This window comes from Tachysurus fulvidraco, chromosome 7 (assembly GCF_022655615.1).
Source record: "Tachysurus fulvidraco isolate hzauxx_2018 chromosome 7, HZAU_PFXX_2.0, whole genome shotgun sequence".
In the NCBI taxonomy this organism is placed as follows: domain Eukaryota; kingdom Metazoa; phylum Chordata; class Actinopteri; order Siluriformes; family Bagridae; genus Tachysurus; species Tachysurus fulvidraco.
The window spans coordinates 22,195,982-22,217,948 of record NC_062524.1 but is presented as its reverse complement, the minus strand read 5'-3'; the positions used below and the strand labels follow the sequence as shown (position 1 = coordinate 22,217,948).

General features: G+C 36.2%; 1 protein-coding gene across 3 annotated transcripts; it reads right to left on the bottom strand.

Moving 5' to 3' along the window:
• LOC113635496 (fucolectin-like) lies at positions 1–12,531 on the bottom strand. 3 transcript variants are annotated; one of them, XM_047816354.1, is made up of 8 exons: positions 12,422–12,531; positions 12,176–12,215; positions 12,054–12,098; positions 11,689–11,968; positions 11,045–11,184; positions 10,865–10,956; positions 10,399–10,481; positions 1–1,148 (listed from the first exon to the last, which is right to left on the bottom strand). In XM_047816354.1, the coding sequence occupies exons 2-7, from the start codon at positions 12,210–12,212 to the stop codon at positions 10,404–10,406; spliced, it is 672 nt and encodes a 223-aa protein (XP_047672310.1). In that variant the 5' UTR covers positions 12,213–12,215; positions 12,422–12,531; the 3' UTR covers positions 1–1,148; positions 10,399–10,403. The 3 variants fall into 3 exon arrangements, with proteins under 3 accessions (XP_047672310.1, XP_047672311.1, XP_026990790.1); XM_047816355.1 differs by lacking the exon at positions 1–1,148 and adding an exon at positions 1,421–3,040; XM_027134989.2 differs by lacking the exon at positions 1–1,148 and adding an exon at positions 8,106–9,474.
• Positions 12,532–21,967: the final 9,436 nt, after the last annotated feature.

Below are 21,967 nucleotides of genomic sequence, written 5' to 3'. Positions count from 1 at the left end.
CTTAAGTGTGTAAACCCACAGTGCACTCTCATTTCAGCAATGAGTTCTGAGTGAAATGGCATATTTTTGTTTTATCCATCTGATTGGCAAAAATTAACATGCCACACTTAGCCGATTGTGGAGTACTGGCTCCACTGGCACTTGAGGAGATGGAGGTGGACGAGATCCGGCTAATTTTGAGGCTTTATTTATTGGAGCCATTGAGAACGGAGATGATGACGCAAATATCAAGGGAGAAGGGGAGGTGAAATGCCAGAAATGATTGCTTATTATTTATATATTTTGTACTTCCAACAATTATACTGTGATGTAATCAAAAATCAGATGGCAGAAAGTCAACTTGATTCAACTATTTTCTTAACAAATTGCATCTCTTGGTGTCTTAAAAAAATTATCTTGAATTAACTTTTTTCTTTGTAGGTGTGTAGGATCCTATGTATTGTGACTTGCCATTATTTATTTCACAGTAAGGCTTGTCATTTTCATGATCATATGTAAATACCTCTAACCAATAAATATGCATCATCAGCTATCCAGAAGTTCCATATGCTACACCCACTTTGGCCAATTCTTCTTCTTCTACATAGTTAAGACATGCTTCTGTTTCCTGCATGTCAGAATGACAAAAGTCTTGACTGTCAGGTACAATAAATAAATCAATGCATAAATGAATATGTAACAAACTAATGGTCTGAAAAAATTCACAGCAATGTAAAAATTGATTTTACTATAGCGCTGTTGCATACTTGAATCTGAAAATAATCCTTTTCTATAATCGCAAATCATTCACAGGGACATTAAGAAAGATTATTTGGATAATAATTGGTTAACTTTCTGTTACTTATTTACTGATTTCTGTTAGCTGTGTTTGTGGACAGTGTTATGGAAGCTTGTTTCCGCTTTGTTTTAAAAAATAAAAGATAATTGCAACTCTATATCAGAATTGTGACTTTATTTCTCAGGATTCTGACTTCAAATCTCAGAATTGTGACTATAAATATTCTGGATTTCTGTATTCTCATTTGCCATATGTTTTATTATTCTGACATAATTTCTCCCAGGGAACAATCACATTCACATAATGAACCCGCATATTACCTGTGTAGTTTACAGAGGCACCAGCAGGCATGCTAGGGATGACAAGAAATCTAGAGAGAGAGAGAGAGAGAGAGAGAGAGAGAGAGAGAGAGAGAGAGAGAGAGAGAGAGAGAGAGAGAGAGAGAAAACATGTGAACTTACATGTTAAATAAATAGGTAATCCAATTTAATGCTTATAATGTTATAATTTTTTCACTTTAAAGTCTGAAAGTCTGTGAAATTAGCTAGTTCCTATTATCCCTTAAATGATAGCAGGTGTTTTTAAGAATATATGAAGACAATAACAGTCACAATTCTTATTACAATATTTTAGTCAAATGTCTTAAAATTTTAAATGCAATCATGGAATGCAAACTTTAAATGTAAAAAGTGTCTCACACTTATGAGACAGAGGGAGATGACAACAGAGTACAAACCAGAAGTCTTTATTACAGTATAACAGGCAGCGAGCAATAGGCAAATGGCAAAAGAGATAGCAGGGATGATGAGGATGGAGATGATGAAAGGGTAATGTCAAACACAAACATGACTTTACGGTCACAAGACACTATCCTTAACTTCACAGTAGTCAGGGGGCAATGATGATTGCTGGAGAGAGATGATAAATATCATTAAGGGTTAATAAAGTCAGGCAGGTAGCAAGGTTACACTCCAAAGAGATGCATGTACTAATGAGACTGGATGGGGAAAGAATGAATTTGGCAGTCCTTTATACTGTGAGCAGGTGATTGTGAACAGGTGATGGTGATTAGTAATCAGTTACGGGAGAGTGAGTGTGGAGCCTGGCGAATCCATAACAGTACCAAAAAGGGGATAACAGAATTTAGATGTAATCTTGTTGAGTGCCCGGTAATCGATACAGGGTCAGTGGCTGCCATCTTTCTTGGCCACAAAGAAGGGTGATGCAGTAGGGGAGGTCAAAGGGCAGATGTATCCCTGACTGAGATCTTTGCTGATACATTTTTCCATGGCCTCCTTTTCTGGGATGGTGATTGGATAGATTTTACTTTTAGGCACTGGTTCACTGGGAATGAGGTCAATCGCTGAGTCCCATGGCTGATGAGGTGATAGTTTGGAGGCTCTCTTGGGACAGAAAACATCCTAAAACTCTGTAATCTTCAGGTATGGTGGTTGAAATATCTGCCTTCGAGCTTTCGATGGAGGTGGAACATACTTATGGGTGAAAAATGACGGAGGCAAGAAATGGGTAATTGTGCAAAACATGATGGGAAACAATGATCGCTCCATCTTCTCTCCTCACCAGTATCCCAAGAGAGCTCTGGATGATGTTGCACTAGCCACAGTCGCCCTAAGATGATATCCACAGTTGAATTCTCCAGAACCAGGAATCTGATGGTTTCCCGGTATAGGACTCCCACAGTCAGAACGACCTCACATGTCCTGAAGTTTGAGGGGTTTGCCAGTTATGGACTGGACTTGGAGCTTTTGGGGGATCCTTTCCTTTTGGATTTTAAGGTCAGAGCATAATTGCGAGGAGATGAAGCTTACGGCTGATCCAGAGTTCTGTAGTTAACAGAGCATATACATGGGAATATATACATAAGCTTTGGGTTGATCGGTACTCATAAAAACTTGTGGAAGACAGATGGGACACTCCAATAGCTCGTCCAGCTGCAGCACAGTATACTGTAGACACAGCCCTTGGGCCAACGGCCGATGACGTTCTAACAGTGGGATGCGGGTGGTCTCAATTTGCATGAATTCTGGCTCTGGAGAGGGTGATTCTTGCTGGTGGAAAATATGGGAGGTGACGGGTCCTTTAACATAATTATAACAGGATTGCATACGGTTTTCAATTCTGATGGATCTCTGAATGAAGCTCTCTAAGCCCATGATGTCATCGTAGGCCGAGAGTTGCAACCTCAATGCTGGTTTAAGGCCATTGCGGTAGGTGGTGAGAAGGGTTAATTCATTCCAGCCACTAAAGGGTAACGTCAAAAACAAACACAACTTTACGGTCACAGATAACACAAGACACTTTCCTTAACTTCACCTAGATGGGGACGACGACGATAGCTGGAAAGAGAGACGATAAATATAATTAAGTTAGTAGAGTCAGGCAGGTAGCAAGGATACACTCCAAACAGATGAATATACTAACGAGACCGGACGGGAATGAATGAAGTTGGCAGTCCTTTATACTGTGAACAGGTGATTGTGAACAGGTGATGGTGATTAGAAATCAGGTGAAGCGGAGCATTGCGGGAGAGTGAGTGTGGAGCCTGGCAAATCCGTAACACACACATGTTCTTCTGAGGCCCCTGCATACTTAATGGCCCACTTACCTTATGTTTTACCATCTCATACCATGTACTTGTCCTTTACCTTTCACCTACTTTACACTTTACCCTCACATTTTTCTTACTTCATAAATTTTAAACAAAATATTTCTCACATATTTCCCCCCTTTTGTTTAGCAGCGGATGGAAAAGAGGAACATATCTTGTAGCAGAGCCACATAAGGTGACACAATGTATAAAGGCATAACCATGGTTTAAGGTAGCCATTGCTTAATTGTGTACACCGGTAAAATGTTCCGTTTCTTTTGTGTTGCCCCGTTTCCCGCTCTCGCGAGACTGCCCCGATTATGTCACATGACATCGCTTCACTTCCGGGTTTTTCCCCATATAAGGAAGCGGACCCATGGCGTTGGAGGTGGTGAGTTGAATGGAGATAGGTGCACCAGCTGTTCGCGGATTTGTGTGGATTATTAGCGGTGTTTTTTGGCGTTCAGAGACTCACTGTGAGACTCACAGAGGACTTAAAGGACACTTCTCACACACACACACACACACACACACACACACACACACACACACACACACACACACACACACACACACATTTTTTGACTTAAGTAAAGTTGGCCTCATATTCACAGATTCGATTTTCCCGAGTCAATAGCTCCTGAGCTAATGGGTGTTACTACACAAATAACACCTAATTTTTATCGTAGTAATGTAGAGAGGCAGCTACAATGCAGCTACAACCCAATTTTTCTCTATATCAGCTTTCCTCCGCATTGGACAAAATACATAACTCTCTATGTGCAAACACTGAAGCGACAGATTCCAAGGGACCGTCTGCAAAGTGCAAAAACCGAAAAGCGAAAACAAAAAAAAGTCAATAACTTTACTGTACTACACTGTACTGTCACCAAATTCAACTCACACATCACCGATGTCCTAATTGATGTACTACAACACTTATTTTGGGGAAATGTCTTTTTGTTGATTTTTTTATGATTTTTCATCATTTTAAAAAATCAATAACTTTACTGTAATACACTGTACTGTCACCAAACTCAAATCACACATCACTGATGTCCCAATACATATACTAAAACACTTATTTGTGAGAAATGTCTTTTTGTTGATTTTTTATGATTTTTCATAATATAAAAAAATCAATAACTTTACTGTAATACACTGTACTGTCACCAAACTCAGATCACACATCACTGATGTCCTAATTGATGTACTAAAACACTTATTTTGTGGAAATGTCTTTTTGTTTACTTTTTATGATTTTTCATAATATAAAATAATCAATAAATTGACTATTATGGAAATTATATTCAATCATTTTACTGTACTACACTGTACTGTCACCAAACTCAGATCACACATCACTGATGCCCTAATACATATACTAAAACACTTATTTGGGAGAAATGTCTTTTTTGTTGATTTTTTTTATGATTTTTCATATTATAAAATAATCAATAAATTGACTATTATGGAAATTATATTCAATAATTTTACTGTAATACAGTGTACTGTCACCAAACTAAGATCACACATCACTGATATCCTAATTGATATAGTACAACACGTATTAGGGAAATGTCTTTTTGTTTATTTTTTATGATTTTTCATAATAAATACAAATCAATAAAATTCTTAATGAATTTTAATGAAAAATCATTAAAAATCAACAAAAAGACATTTCTCCCAAATAAGTATTTTAGTATATGTATTGGGACATCAGTGATGTGTGTTATGAGTTTGGTGACAGTATAATGTAGTACAGTAAAGTTATTGATTTTTTAATATTATGAAAAATCATAAAAAAAAAAAAATTCTCCCAAATAAGTGTTTTAGTATATGTATTAGGACATCAGTGATGTGTGATCTGAGTTTGGTGACAGTGTATTACGATAAAGCTATTGAATATAATTTACATAGTAGTCAATTTATTATTTTATATTATGAAAAATAATAAAAATTAAACAAAAAGACATTTCTCCAAAACAAGTGTTTTAGTATATGTATTAGGACATCACTGATGTGTGATCTGAGTTTGGTGACAGTACACTGTAGTACAGTAAAGTTATTGATTTTTTTAAATTATGAAAAATCATAAACATTAAACAAAGACTTTCCAAAAAAATAAGTGTTTTAGTATGTGTATTAGGACATCAGTGATGTGTGTTACGAGTTTGGTGATAGGACAGTGTATTACAGTAAAGCTATTGATATTTTAAAATTATGAAAAATCATAAAAAATCAACAAAAAGACATTTCCCCAAAATAAGTGTTGTAGTATAACTATCAGGACATAAGTGTTGTGTGTTATGAGTTTGGTGACCTTACAGTGTAGTACAGTAAAGTTATTGACTGTTTTTATAGTATTTGCTTTTCGGGTTTTGCAGACGGTCCCTTGGAATCTGTTTCTCAGTCGTCTGCACATAGAGATTTGTGTATTTTGTCCACCACGGAGAAAAGCCGATTTTGAGAAAAATTTGGTTGTAGCTGTCTCTCTACATTACTACGATAAAAATTAGGTGTTATTTGTGTAGTGACACCCTTTAGTTCTGGAGCTATTGACTCGGGAAACTTGAATCTGTGAATAATAGTGCTCGGCGCTGAAGACTTTTGTTTCTTGTTTATTTTCATTAGATAGGTTATATTGTGAAAGAGTTAGTATTTTTTATTATTTTTCTTTATTTTATTTGGCATTACTACAGTCTCATTTTATCTTGGTTTAACCTTTTTATATTTTTGGTTAGAGTTGTCCCATTACCTCTTCTTTTTTTTTTTTTTTTTTTGGCAATAAACCACATTTCATGGTTATTTCTTGTCCCTGCATTTCTTTGCTTTCTACACCCACAAAAGAACGCCACAGCCATAAAATGTTACTCCTTACCCTAGACCACGTACTAAAAGGTCGTAACATACTGCTTAAAGTCTAATAACCACTTAGGTATTAAATAATTGTAGGTTTACATTGACCGCCTCCTAATGTCTAATAAACATCCTAGGTCAGGGGTCGGCAACCCGCGGCTCCGGAGCCGCAAGTGGCTCTTTCATCCCTCTGCTGCGGCTCCCTGTAGATTTGGAAAATAAATATTTAATTTAAATTTTTTATTTTTGTTAGTTAGTTTTTAAAAAATTTAATTAAAAGATCATGATGCTCTTGTAACATTAAAGTAAACCGTGTTTAATTTTTTTTTTTTTTTTTTCAAAATATGCGTCATAACCGCTGACTTGCGAAATCTGACACACAGAAGCAGGCGCATTTTTGGTTTGCTGCAGCCGGCAAGTTTAAATTTTTATGTCATGCATGGCTGTCAAGTGCCACACATTGAGAGTGACAGTCACGCATTTCGGTCTTTTCTCACGCTCTCCCGCCGCACATCGTATTCTCACGCAGAAAAACTTTTTGACTATCATATATTTAATAAGCCGCAGCGCCCAAAATGTATCAGTCCGCACCGCTGTCTCTGTGGAACCGGGCAGGAATCAAGCGCGTCTCAGTTCTTAGTCGAGCCTGACACTTATCAGCCAATCAAATAAGAAGCTACACAATAGCCAATCAGAAAATAGCACTATCTGGGAAAGATTTAACGCAACATCCAATGAAAAAAAGCGAGGGGTTGGAGATGTCTCGCTTGCCTGTCTTCAAAACTTGAGAGCCTTGGTCATGAATACGAAGGACTCAATTATACTTTAAACATTTTATTTGAAAGTAACCTTCAACCCAGCGTCTTTTTTCTTAAGGTTAGTTCAAACTGTTCAAAATATTTTTGTTTGCTTGCAGAAATAAAATTGCGTTTAATCGGTAGCAGTTTATTTCATAAATGCAACACACTACAGTTTTTTTTCTATACTTTCCATAAAGGTACATTTTAGATGTACCATAAAATTCATTTTAGATGTCAAAAGAATTTTGTGGCTCCCTGTGGTATTTTTTCTGTGGTAAACGGGTCCAAATGGCTCTTTGAGTGTTTAAGGTTGCTGACCCCTGTCCTAGGTTCTATTTATAATGATATAATATATAATGCAATTCATAAAATATATTTCCTGTACAAGTCAAATGCTTTTACCCTCCCCATAGCTCGAAATATTTACAACTGAAATTTCCTGATATGTCAAAACGATCAACATTTGTTCAACACCTGTTCAACATTTTCCCTATAGAGTATATAAACAATGAGACACTGACCAGGTTGGGTTTATCCCTAAAACAGAAAGTGAAATGTGTGCATGCTATTTTGTAAAATAGCCTAATACTCAATTATTTTAAAATATGATTTTGATATGGGGTATTTAATAATAATAATAATAATAATAATAATAATAATAATAATAATAATAATAAGAAGAAGAAGAAGAAGAAGAAGAAGAAGAAGTCATTCTCCATATGAGGCTAATATGTTTGATTTCATGTTTCACATGGTGCAGTGGTGACATCTGCTGTTCAGAAGACTCAATAATTCAAGGGAAAATAGTAAAAAAAATTTTGGTTCAGTTTGGTCCTGGAAACGTATCCTGACTTACTGTCAATGTCAAATTAGGTCAATATTCGTATTGAGAGAGTTCTTCATATTCAGTGTTGTGTAATGCAGGTATTCAAGTTTCCATGACATAAAAGCAGCATGTCAGTTCTATTTATGTTTCCATATTAAGAATTCAATCACAGGGGAAATACATGACAAAGACCATCGATGATTTGAGTGCATAGTTATTCTGTGAGTCAAATTGTGTTTTTTGATATTTTTATTTATAAGTTAAAATTCCAGAGTGGAACATACCGAGTACCCACAAAAATTTCCAAAATAACAGAAAATACACAGATGAGTTTTTTTTTAAATAAAAAAAACATAATCCTGAAACAACAGATAGAATATTGTCAGTGTTCGATTTTAGAAACAATCAGTCCTTAAATTTGTATATAAATGAGTTGATTTGAGCACTGACAATAGCAAAGATTTCTGAATATCATGTATGCTAAAAACATAATGTTTATTTAAGTGAATGGGAAAAAAATAACAAAAAAAAATAATAATAAAATAAAATCACATTAATTCATTTTACTTTTTTAATGATTTGAATCATCACAGTAAGTGGCCAGTGGTTAAAGGAAAGAAGAAAGTAAAACCTTATTCCTACATAAAGTTAGTTTCACATGTTCTAAATACATTCTAATTTAAAAATAGTGGTGATTTGTTCTAAACATTTAAAAATTTCTGTAAAGGGATAAGAAACTCATGACTGATACAAAAAGAAGAAATACATAGCCTATTCATGATCACTATTATTCATCAGTTTACAGTGTTTTATTTTACCCTCTTGTCTAAAATGTGTTTTAGTGCTACTGCGTTTAAGGAGCAGTTCTGTTTTCCCCCCATCATGTTAGATGGAAAGTCTTACTATTTTAGAAAGATGATTGAATATATCTACTCAATCATGTCTGTGGAAAATTGTTACTAGCTTTTACAGCGCCACCTCGCGGCCAGAAATAACCCTCGCATTCCTCGCCAGGTGACGCTTTCCAGTTTCTGGTTCAAGGATATTTTAAACTACGCTCTAATGTAAAACTATTGTATTGTTAGTTATATTATTTAAATTATATTTATAGAAACATAATCACATTGCTTATTCTTAACTATGGCTTAACTATGCTTAACCCAAAAAATTAAGAAATAATTTCACATAAGCATTTTTTAAAAATAAATAAAGTAATTAAAAAATGTACCAATTCATAAGTAAATACCTCTAAACATACAAATTATATCATAGCGCTTTTGCATTTTTGAATATGAAAATAATATTTTCTATAATACCAAATATTCACATGGATTTGTGTGGCAAACACAATCTATAAATTTGTAATTAATAACTCTATTAACAGCCTAGTATTGTAGCAGATACTTTTAAAATATTGCAGGAAGATTATTTTGGATAATAATTGGTTAACTTCTTATTTCGGTTATTTGCTGATTTCTGTTACCTATTTGCTACCTATGTTCTATGTTATGGATAGTATTATTAATTTAACTGTTAGGGTTTTCTTCTTCTTCTTCTTCTTCTTCTTCTTCTTCTTCTTCTTCTTCTTCTTCTTCTTCTTCTTCTTTATTAACACAAATTGTGCAAAACAAAGTGTAAGTAGAACAGATATAAAACTAGGTGTTATTAATCTAGACCTAATGGTGGTGCTATAGTGCAAGGTTTAATGTTTTGGTCAATTTCATATGAATTGCCTGCTGTATAATAATACTCTTTTTTTCTTTCTTAAGCCACAATAAGTATTTGGTCAATATATGTCAATCAATTCTACTTTTACAAATTTACTTTTAAAGATGTAACTCATGACTAATTCCATTAATTCACATGTAACTTGAAAGGAATGTGAAGGAAAGCTAAATTCAGGAAACGTGTTTTTCAGGAAATGTGTCTCCAATCAAGCTAGTAATTGGTATGATATATTTACTAGTCTGTAAGTGGATTTTCATAGTGATTAATACAAAATATGACTGTCGTGGCTAAGGATAGATATCATTTGATATGTCGAATAGTTCCCATTCAAGAAAGTGATGGAGGGAACTACTAGTAGCTGATTCAAGATCATTGAAGTTGGCTCCCCATTGGTGCTATTCATGTTTACAGAGTTCAGAGTTAAGTAACTAGTTTTTTAGCAGGCATTTTTACACAGCTAGGCTTTAGCTATCATCAAAAAGCATAAGTATGTTCATTTATGGTGCATTGATTGTTTTTTTTTTATCTTGACAAGAACTGGCCACTGGGGGTGGTATATGCAAGAAGTGCCTTGTCCTTGCAGATGTTATATAATAATAATAATAATAATAATAATAATAATAATAATAATAATAATAATAATAATAATAATAATAATAATAATGTAAACCTTTTTATTATTATTATAGGTAGAAGGAGAAGTAGTAGTAGTAGTAGTATTAGTAGTAGTAGTAGTAGGACGGGCAGTAGGAGGGAGAGTCATAGTGAGAGTAGAAGTAAACATTTAATCTTTCTTGACCTTTTTTAAGTTCTTTTTTCCAGTTCTGGTTCTTTTGTCCACCGGACCTGAAATACTGCTGGCTTGATGTTGGCAGATTTGACCTGATGCAGAAAAATAATTGTTGCTTGGTAATACTTAATGTACTGTACATATCATAATACATTTTTATATACATTCACTGATTTCAGGTCAACCAATGAAATTTTTATTTGGGTGGTAAACAATTATCAACTCAGCAGTGAGAGTAATATGGCATTGCATTCGTATGTGTTTATTTGGTGCAGTAGTAGCAATGGGTTTGAGTCACTGTTATAATAGTGTAGAAATAGTGCAGTTTTCAGTGACTGCCTTTCTACTAATAGAGGAGGAGCAGCAAGCTGTGTAGCACAACCGAGGGGAAATAATCAGTCTGACCAATGAGAATAGCTACAATGTATGTTCACCTAATAAACTGACAACTGAGTACATTCTCACAAACACTCACCTTTTGAAGAATTTTGTCTCTCATGGTAGGGTTGCTGAGATCCTCAATGCTGTTAAACTTTATTCTCAGAAAAGCCTTTTTAAAAATAGGGACTGCAAAAAGTAAAAAATTCTGATATTTAGGAACAGTTTTAAAACATATTTTAAATTAAATGCAATTTATTGAATATAGAAGTGGAACCTGGAACCCCATAGACTTCCACTTCACAGAGTGTGAGGTACTGAGCAATATTGGGAATGATCACATTCACGTAACGACCTTGCATATTACATGTGTAGTTTATAGAGGCACCAGCAGGCATGCTAGGGATAACAACACATCTATAGAGAAGGAGAGAGAGAGAGAGAGAGAGAGAGAGAGAGAGAGAGAGAGAGAGAGAGAGAGAGAGAGAGAGAGAGAGAGAGAGAGAGAGGTCACCATTTTTTATTTTACTAAAGAATGTCCTATTGTACTTTATATAATTTTGTGGAAAGTCTGTGAAACAAGTTAGTTATCTTTTATTGTAAATTATAGCTATAATTAAACTATATATGAAGACAAATATCAGTCACAATTCCACATTACCTTATGAGTGGAATTCAATCCAATTTTAGTGGAATGTTTTAATGTCTTATTAAAGATTTAAATACATACAAAGAATTGCTACCAAATTACAAAGACTTATAGGCAGTTTTATGTAATGTTAATAGAGCTTCATGATTAAACTCTATAAACATACTATATTACTATTACATACAACTTATACTATTATTACTAATATATATTTATGCTGACATACTTTTAATGAATTATAAATGTGTTTTTATAAATGTGTTCCATGTCACCTGGGGTTATTGTTGCCATTGTTGATTAAGGAATTGCCAATGTGGATCTCAGCACCATTTATCCGATCTGGACTGCCATCACCTCTGTTAGTGATGATTACATTGCTAATGTCATACAACACCAACAAATCCACCCTCCACCACGGGCCATAGTCAGCATTTGTGTGTGAACATGCGGAGGCACTCAAGACAGAATTTCTGTTGCCATCAATAGCAAAGGAAGCATAGTAATAGTTGTAGGAAGAAGACTGTGTTGCAATTCCGCTTAAGGCCACATTGACTGGAGGGGAAAAGAGAACATATTATATACAGTATGAACGCACTCTTGTATTTGTGTTTACATATGTATTCTTTGGTATTATTACCTTGCTGATAGGTCAGTATCCATTGCAATGACAAAATGCATATCCCTGTACAGAAATATGTAAATTAAATTACACATTTCATTATGTGCATTCTAATGTTAACAACTGAATTTTTTTAATACCTAAGTAAAGACGCATGGACCTCTGAGAATTCTCCATTTTCTGCTCAAATTAAAAGAAATAAACTTAAGACAATTTATAACTGCACTCAAGGAAAGAAAGACAAAGTCAGTTGAGGAAACAATGTATAGCATTCACTAGTTAAGAATCAGATTTTACTGAGAACATAGAATTATATAAAGCACATCACTTAGCAAATATATAATGAATAAAGCCTTATAAAGACACAGTTTAGAGAAGGTTCTTACCTTGTTCGATATAGGTCAGAAAGTCTTCTCTTTGACCCTTTTCAGCTCTGAGTTGTCCATTTGTCATTTCAGTTAATGAATATTTAGATTTTTCAAAGGCACCTGAACTTTGTGCTTTAAACATGCAAATAAGTGACCTAAGACATTTTGTGTCTATAAGAACTTTTTCACTTATTCATGAATTAATTTGTTTTGTTGCAACTGCAAAAACAAAAATGGTACATCAGCCAGCTTTCATTTAGGTCATCTGATGGTCAAGAGCTTTTTTAGCATCAGAAAAAGGACAAAACACTAATAACATCTCCATTTGAACTGTTAAAATGTGTTAATTTTATTTTAAGTTGAAATTGTTTTCAAACAATACTATTAAACAAGATGAGATAAATAATTAATCATTATTATTATTACTTATTTTAAAGCATAAGTAATTACATGATCATTTCAATGGTTTATATTGTAACATAACCGATTATGACTTGGCATAACAAAGGAAGTGGTGGCACAGTGGATAAGATGTTGCACTACTAATTGGAAGTTTGTGAAGTCTTACCCAGAACCACCAAGCTGCCTCCTAAAGAAACAAACCATAAACTGCTCTAAATAAGGTCGTTTGCCAGATTCCATAGATGTAAATGTATGACCTTCTTTCAAAAATGCTTTAAGAAAATAGTACTTTGCATGAATTTTGCATTAGGCTACTCAAAGCACCTAGAGTGGCAAAGGTTTTGAATTCTTCTGGGTTGTTATTGGTTAGCTGCACAATGCATACAATCAGACACATTCAATTAGTCACATCACATAAACTTTAAAAATGTGATCTCGATGATCTCAGTGATAATGGTATGGTTTTAGGGCAGACAGTCTTGTTTGATCATTTTTTAAGGCTGTTCTATAAATTTTCACGTATAGGAGTCACCGCAGTTTACACAGAATGGTGGAAAAAAGTTATCACCTTGTTTATAAGAAATGTCAGAGGAGAATAGCCATACTAGTTTGAGCTGACAAAAAGGTAAATCTAAGCAGAAAAGTATCTTAGAACATCCAACAGTTCAAACCAAATGAGTTGGACAAGCTGCAAGCAAATTATGAATCTAAGTCTACAGTTGGCATTGACTCACTAAAACTGGACAAATATTTCCTGATCTAATGAATATAAATTTATATTTGCCATGTACAGTAGATGACAGCGACAGAAATTGGCATGAATCCCAACCTGCCTTGTGTCAATAGTCCAGACTGCTCCTGCTGATATAATGGTATGGGGAATTGTTTCTTTCAATGCCAACATAGATCAGAAACTCAAAGGAATATCGGCAACACTATGCCATGAGGAATTGAGGCTGTTCTAGTTGAATTGGGCCACTAAGGCAGTTCTACCACATAGTAAAGTGTTTTTAATAAAGAGAAGCAAAAGTCAGGAACTTCAGGTGCATAATAAATGTACAGTATGCAAAATACCACTTGACTTCATCCTCAGTATTCCTTATACTATCTCTTGCCTTTATATTTATTTCTTTATGTTTCACAAAATAATGTGGGCCTCTCAGTCTAACTCCCTTTTTCTTTGCCAAAGTACTCCACCCAGTCCCTCACACCAAATGCTTCCTTCACCATTATAGAGTTTATTTTGTCTACATTAACTCAAACCCTGTGCTTTGTTTTCCCTCTTCATTTTCAGCAGTTTCTTTTTCTTAGCTATTGTATTTAAAACTGCACAAGAAATTTGTGATAAAGGTTAAGAGCATTTTGTTTTATTGTGGTTTTCTTTTAAACAGTCATTTCCATGTTATTTTGCTACAGACAGAGGACAAAGGTCACAACACAAAATTTAGCTGCATCATCATTATTGATTATTTTCTTAAAACAGCAATAGCAAAAATGTTTCATTTATATTAAGGCATGTTAAGAATGATTTGGTCATTTTGAACAGTGAAATAAAAACTTTTAAAAATATTCAATTTATTATTATATTATTATAACTTTTTAAATAAAAAACTTTTTAAAGAAATATAACATATGTTGCCAGTTATTTAGGTACATCACCTGTGATGCAAATTGCCCAGCTTAAACCAATTTAAGAATCGGTTTTCCCATTGAAACATATTAAATAACCATCTAAGTAACTGCATCTCATTCTATTTCATTCATCTGAAATCAGTGGGCATAGACAATAGTGTTACGAGGGTGGGCCTTCTGAGTCTTTAGCCCCTGGTCTTTTGAAGACTCAAAACATTTTACATCAGATATAATGTACAACACTTAACAGTAGAATAAAACCTGTCTTTCTGTTGGAGTTTATTAATTCCATTATATCTAGTTTTAAAAATTACGTGTCGAGCTGTTAAACAGAACAGTACCTATTCTGTTCAGCAGGTGGATTTGTTGTTAGTATACTTTCATTGGACAGTCACCATTCACTCATTCATTTCACTGGAAGAGTTTGCGAGGTACAGTAATAATAATGCTGCAGGTGAGACCCTAGCAATGCACTGAGAATCTGTGAGAAAAAAAAAAGACTAAACCACTTTACCAAACAGATGTATTCAAAATGTTGGTTAAATTATTATTTGAATTATTATATTTATTATTTGATGAGTTGCAAATGAAAATAGCCCTAGACATTCAAAATATTCCATCATAAAATACATTTTGTATGGTACTGTATGGTATGGTAAGAAGCAGAAAAAAAAGACGAAGTCCCATTCTAGGGGTGCATCACCATTGCAGGATTCTTTCGACGGGTGCCTTACTTCGGGCTGGAGAGTGACCTTGGATGGCCGCCCTGCCCATGTCTATGAAAGGGCCCTTACTTCTCAGGGCACATAAATTGCCTGGAGATGACGGCTGGGTTTCTAGCATTGAAACACTTTCTCCTACACCTCAAAGGCTGCCATGTGTTAGGGCACACAGACAGTAGTGTGGTGGTTTCTTATATCAGTCATCAGGGTGGTCTGTGTTCGCGCCCCCTGTTCAGGTTGGTGCAGCAGTTTCTGCTCTGTACAGAAACCAGATTTCTTTTGCTGAGAGCGATTTTAATCCCAGGGCATATAAATCAAAGCTATTCTGGGCCCTGGTACAGACAATTTGCCTCGGCATGTCCAAGGCTATTCTGCACCCCAGGGCAGGTTATGTCCCTAAGGTGCCTAGGATGGCAGGTTGTCCGGTCATTCTGCAGGCCTACTGTCCCCGCCCTATGAGTCGGCGGTACAGGAGAGGCTGCATTTGCTTTGGCCAGTAAGGGCCTTGAGAACTTATGTCCACCACATGAGCTCGTGGTGTAACTCCTCCTCCCCTTTTGTCTGTTTTGGGAGCCAGAAGAGGGGTTATCCGATTTCCAAACAACACCTGGCGCACTGGATAGTGGAGGCCATTACTCAGGCCTATGAGGAGCACTCTATAGGTACTCACTCCACTAGGGGTATTGCCTCGTTCAGTGCCTTAGCCAGGGGTGTTCCCATTGAAGATACTTGTGCTGTGGCGGGTTGATCCTCTCCGCACACCTTTCAGGTTCTATAACCTAGACTTGGACCCCATTCCAGGGCCCCAGGTCCCGCAGGGCTACGTTTCCAGGAACACACTAAATCATGAAAACTACACCAGGTTACGTATGTATCCCAGGTCCCTGAGAAGAGAACGAGACCCTGCTTTGCTGGCTATGACCCGGGCATCCTCTTGTGCTTCCTTCAGACACATAGAAGCTGGAGTAATCTGACGTCAGTTCTGAAGCAGCATCTCGTTACCTTCTCAGGGAACAGGGTTACATACGTAACCTGGGGTAGTTTTCTTAGTTTAGTGTGTTCCTGGAAACATATCCTGACATACAGTAAATGTATAGTTTTGCCAAAACTTACATAGAGAAAGTTCCACATATTTAGTGTTGGATCATGCAGGTATTCAAGTTTCTATGATATAAAAGCAGCATTCAGCAATGTTGTCAATGTTTGATTTTAGAAACAATCTGTCCTCATATTTGTGATAAATGGGTTGATTTTAGCACTGACAATAGCAAAGATTGCTAAATATCCATCCATCCATCCATCCATCCATCCATCTTCTACCGCTTATCCGGGGCTGGTTCGTGGGGGCAGCAGACTGAGCAGGGATGCCCAGACTTCCCTCTCCCCAGATACTTCCTCCAGCTCTTCTGGGGGAATACTAAGGAGTTCCCAGGCCAACCGAGAGACATAGTCCCTCCAGCGTGTCCTAGGTCTTCCCCTGGGCCTCCTCCCGGTTGGACATGCCCGGAACACCTCCCATGGGAGGCGTGCAGGAGGAATCCGAAACAGATTCCCGAGCCACTTCAACTGACTCCTCTCGAAGTGGAGGAGCAGCGGCTCTACTCTGAGCTCCTCCCGAGTGACCGAGCTCCTCACCCTATCTCTAAGGGAGCGCCCAGCCACCCTGCGGAGGAAACTCATTTCAGCCGCCTGTATCTTGTCCTTTCGGTCATGACCCAAAGCTCATGACCATAGGTGAGGGTAGGAACGTAGATAAACTGGTAAATAGAGTATAAATATCAATTTTTTGATATTGCTAAAATTGCTAAATATCATGGATGCTAAAAAAGGGTCTCATAATAACAATGTAACATGTTTATTTAAGTAAATGGAATGCCCTGAACCCGTGTTTTAATTTACATATAAAATAACAAAAAAAAAAACAACAACAAAATAATAAAAAAAAAACCACTGTTAATAATTAATTTGCTTTACTGAAAATCATCAATGTACAATTTTTGGAAAATATAAACAGGCAAGTGGTTAAAACTGGTAATGCAGGAATGAGGTTTTACTCGCTGGAATTATGTGTCAATTCAATTCAATTCAAGTTTATTTGTATAGCGCTTTTTACAATAGAAATTGTCTCAAAGCAGCTTTACAGAGCATAAACACAGAGCAGAAGGTAAACATAATTAATGATAAAGGAATTAACGAATAATAGAAGAAATAAGAATTAACAGAATAAAAATTCTAGATTATTATTAGATGTATATAGTTCACAGTGTGTATGTATTTATTCCCCTATGAGCAAGTCTGAGGTGACTCAGGCAGCAGTGGCAAGGAAAAACTCCCTTAAATTGGTAAAGGAAGAAACCTTGAGAGGAACCGGACTCAAGGGGGAACCCATCCTCATATGGGTGACACTGGGGTGTGATTGTAATATACAGTCAGTTAAATGTTGTATTGGTGTGAGGTTCAAGGACTTCTGATCTCCTGAGTACCACAGAGTCTAACTGGAGATGTCTCAGGATTCTTAGAGTCGGCCTCGGCTCAGTGGATGTCCAAAGGCTTCGTCCCACAGAGGACGTTGGGAGCTGGTACAGTGTCTGGATGCCTCGGGATAGGTACAAAGAGAGAAGCAGTGGAAAGGGATTAACATATCTGCTGTTCATAAAAATGTGCTGGTCTGATGTACTGGTGCATGATATTATGGGATGTATTATGTGTACGCCTCCAGACATTCTGGAGCCAGGTGTGGGTGTGTGACGCTGTGGGGTGTAGCCCTCAATAAAATCGTAAAACGGAGTGGTCATCGGTTAATTGAGGAGTAGATGTTGAAATTTAGGGTGCCTGGGACATGAAATCTAAAATGAACGGTGCCAGACGCTACAATACATTAGTTGATTTAAGCACTGACAATAGCAAAGATTTCTGAAAATCATGAATGCTAAAACATAAAATGTTTATTTAAGTAAATTGGGAAAAAAACATAAAAGATAAATAAATAAAATAAAATCACTTAATAATTAGTAATTTATTTTGCTTTTTTTAATATCACTGTAAGTGGCATGTTAAAGGAACGAACAAAGTAAAACCTCGTTCCTACATAAACTCAGTGTAAGGAATTCTCATCTGCTGCCTGGACAGGATAACCATTCTTCCATCTGCTGCTCGGAGACAGGCTAACCATTCTTTCATCTGCCGCCTGAGCAGGATAACTAAATTCAGCCATTCGATCTCTGCTCGATTTTTGGTTCCTGGCGAGTAGGGGTGAGTGGGGTAAGAAGAGCCAGATTTTACTTATGTGGATCTCCAGGCAAGGGAAATTTAGACAGAAGTAAAACGAAGACATCTACTGTTAATTTGGGATGTTGCCTATCAACTGGAAATAATAAGAACGCACCTATGACATAGATCCTTGAAAATATGACCTCAGAAAAAAAAGTGTTCATGTGACTCAACTTACACCAGGCTAGGGGTACGTTGATCCCAGTCAGTGGGTAAATTGAGCCATTTGGGGGTAAATTGACCATCCTATTTTATGTAAGTATAATATTACAAAAAACTTTAAAAAAAGTTATTTAACAATACACTTACCTTTCCAAACAATGTAATTTATTAAAGCTACCTCAAACAACACAAAACAAACCAGTTAAAGTTGAAGTCCAACCTTTCAAGGTTTAGGAAGCTTTCAGTGGGAAAGATCCTACATAGAGGTGGAGGTTGAAGCCATGGGTTGATCTTCTACAGACGTAGACAGCACATCAGGGTTTGGTCTGTCTGACAACATGGATGGTTCAAACTCTGCATCAGAGAAAATATCTCTGTTGTAAGGAAAAATCCTTGTGGACCTGAATTCAGAACAGATATTCCATGGTGTCATTGCTGACATGAAAGCCTTGTTCACACATACAGGGATGTGGTACAGTATATGCTGGCTGTAATTGGTCTTGAATGGACCATAGACACTCTTGTCCAGAAGCTGCAGGCGATGAGATGTGTGGGGTGGAATTGTAAGCATTACAATCCCCTTTCTCTTTGCTTAAATCAAGTAGTAGCACTATGAGATGGTCAGAGGAGCACTTGGTATGCTGAACCAGATGTTCAAAGAACTCTGCAAAGGTGTCTTCATTGATCCAACCACTGGTTCAATTTACCCCACATCATCTGACTCACTTTGCCCCATAGCCACCTTTTTGGTAAAAATGGCCTAGCTTTGCAATTCAGGCTAACTTTTAGCTTCATGATTCACATGGTATTATATGTTGACAAATCACCAAAATGTACCATACACAACTTTAGACCTAGATAAATTTGCTTTGACACAACAGAGAGTATACCTGAAATGCAGAAAACCTTTAACAAGCAAATACGTGTTTTTGTGAGAAAAAAAAAACAACTTATCTCTTGTCCCATGTGCTCCTCCTCTTCACAAAAAATTACAAATGATGGAGTCCTTCAGAATGTATGGTCACATTACAACAAATTTGCATAGTTGCCCAGAAACAGGGGATGGGTCAACTTACTCACTGGGTCATCTTACCCCACTCTCCCCTACTCGGGAGAGTGGAACACACACGAGTCAAAGTCTTTCAAAGAGAAGTTCCGAATTTTATTAGATAAAACAGGAATATATAGTAGTACAAGGAAAGGGGGGGTGTAGTGGGTGTGTACTGGAGCTTAATGCTAGTGTCTACAAAAGCAGCCTTGGCCGTTCTTTCAAAGTAGGAACTCGCCAGCCAAAGTATTATGTTTCTTACAACTGCTTTCGGTGTTGAAAGTGTGATACGTGCAAAGCAGGGGGTCCCGCTATGGTGGGGAGGGGGTTAAACTAAGGTCAAGGCATCTGTGTGTATGTGTAGGTGTGAGGGAGTGTGTGTGTGTGTGTGTGTGTGTGTGAGAGAGAGAGAGAGAGAGAGAGAGAGAGAGAGAGAGAGAGAGAGAGAGAGAGAGAGAGAGAGAGAGAGAAAGAGAGAGAGAGAGAGAGAGAGAGAGAGAGAGAGAGAGAGAGAGAGAGAGAGAGAGAGAGAGAGAGAGAGAAAGAACAATGTGCTCTGTACAGAAAGTCTGCAACATTATCAGAATAGATTGTTTTATGCAAGAGGATAAGAAACTCATGACTGACACAAAAAAGAAATAAATATTCATGATCATAAATATTCATGATCATTATTATTCAGTTTACAGTGTTTTATTTTACCCTGTTGTCTAAAATGTGTTTTTAGTGCTACTATGTTGAAGGAGCAGTTCTGTTCCTCCCCCATCATGTTACATGGAAAGTCTTACTATTTTAGAAAGATTATTGAATATATCTACTCAATCATGTCTGTGGAAAATTGTTACTAGCTTTTACAGTGCCAACTCACAGCCAGAAAGAAAAAACCCTCAACAACCCTCGCCAGGTCACGCTTTCCACTTCCTGGTTCAATGATTTTTAAACTACGCTCTAATGTAAAAGTATTGTTAGTTATCTTTACATTCTATTTATCGAAACATAATCACTTTGCTTATTCTTCAGATTTTTGCGATCTATACTAAATATACTAAAACTATACAAAAATTAAAAAATAATTTCACATAGTGTATAGTATATAATAGGAATAATTATTTTTAATATAAACATTTTTTCAAAATATATAAAGTAATTAAAAATTTACCATAAGTTCATAAGTAAATACCTCTAACCAATAAATATGCATCATCAGCTCTCCAGAAGTTCCTTCCAGGAATTTGCTGCATTCCAGGAATCTTCTTCTTCTTCTTCTTCTTCTTCTTCTTCTTCTTCTTCTTCTTCTTCTTCTACATAGTTAAGACATGCTTCTGCTTCTTGCATGTCAGAATGACAAAAGTCTTGACTGTTGGTCAGGGAAAATTCAAAGCAATGTCAAAATAAATTTTATCATAGACATGTGTGTCAAACACAATCTATAAATTTGTAATTAATGACTCTATTAATAGGCTTGTTTGTATTGTAGCAGATACTTTTAAAACATTGCAGGAAGATTATTTTGGATAATAAATGGTTAACTTCTTATTTCGGTTAATTATTTATTAATTAATTATTGTCCACCGTATCTGAAATACTGCTGGCTGGACGTTGGCAGATTTGACCTGGTGGAGAAAAATAACTGTTGCTAGGTAATACTTAATGTACTGTACATATCATCATATTTTTTTTATATTCATTAACCGATTTCAGGTCCACCAATAAAATATATTATTTTGGTTGTAAACAATTCTCAACTCAGCAGTGAGAGTGATATGGCATTGCATTCGTATGTGTTTATTTGGTGCAGCAGTAGCAATAGGTTGAGTCACTGTTATAATAGTGTAGAAATAGTGCAGTTAACAGCCTTTCTACTAATAGAGGAGGAACAGCAAGCTGTGTAGCACAACCGAGAGGAAATAAATCAGTCTGACTGATGAGTATAGCTACAAGGTATTGTCAGGACTCAGCCCGAACTGTTGGCCACATGCCTTTGTTTACCTTCCTCGTCACGTGTCTGCCCCGCCTTCATCTGCCCCTCCCTGTCTCCACACCTGATCCTTATTGTGTCATCATTGTCTTTTTATATTTAAGTGAGCGAATCATTAGTTACATTTACCCTTCGTCATGTCTAGTCATTGTTAAGTGTCGTCATTTGTATTGTTTCAGTTATCATCTTTTATGTCTTTGTCTTCATTATTTATTAAACCTCATTCATTTGAAGCTATCCTGCATATGGGTCTGTCTTCTCCATCCTCGGTTGTGACAGGTATGTTTACCTAATAAACTGACAACTGAGTGTACATTCTCACAAACACATACCTTTTGAATAATTTTTTC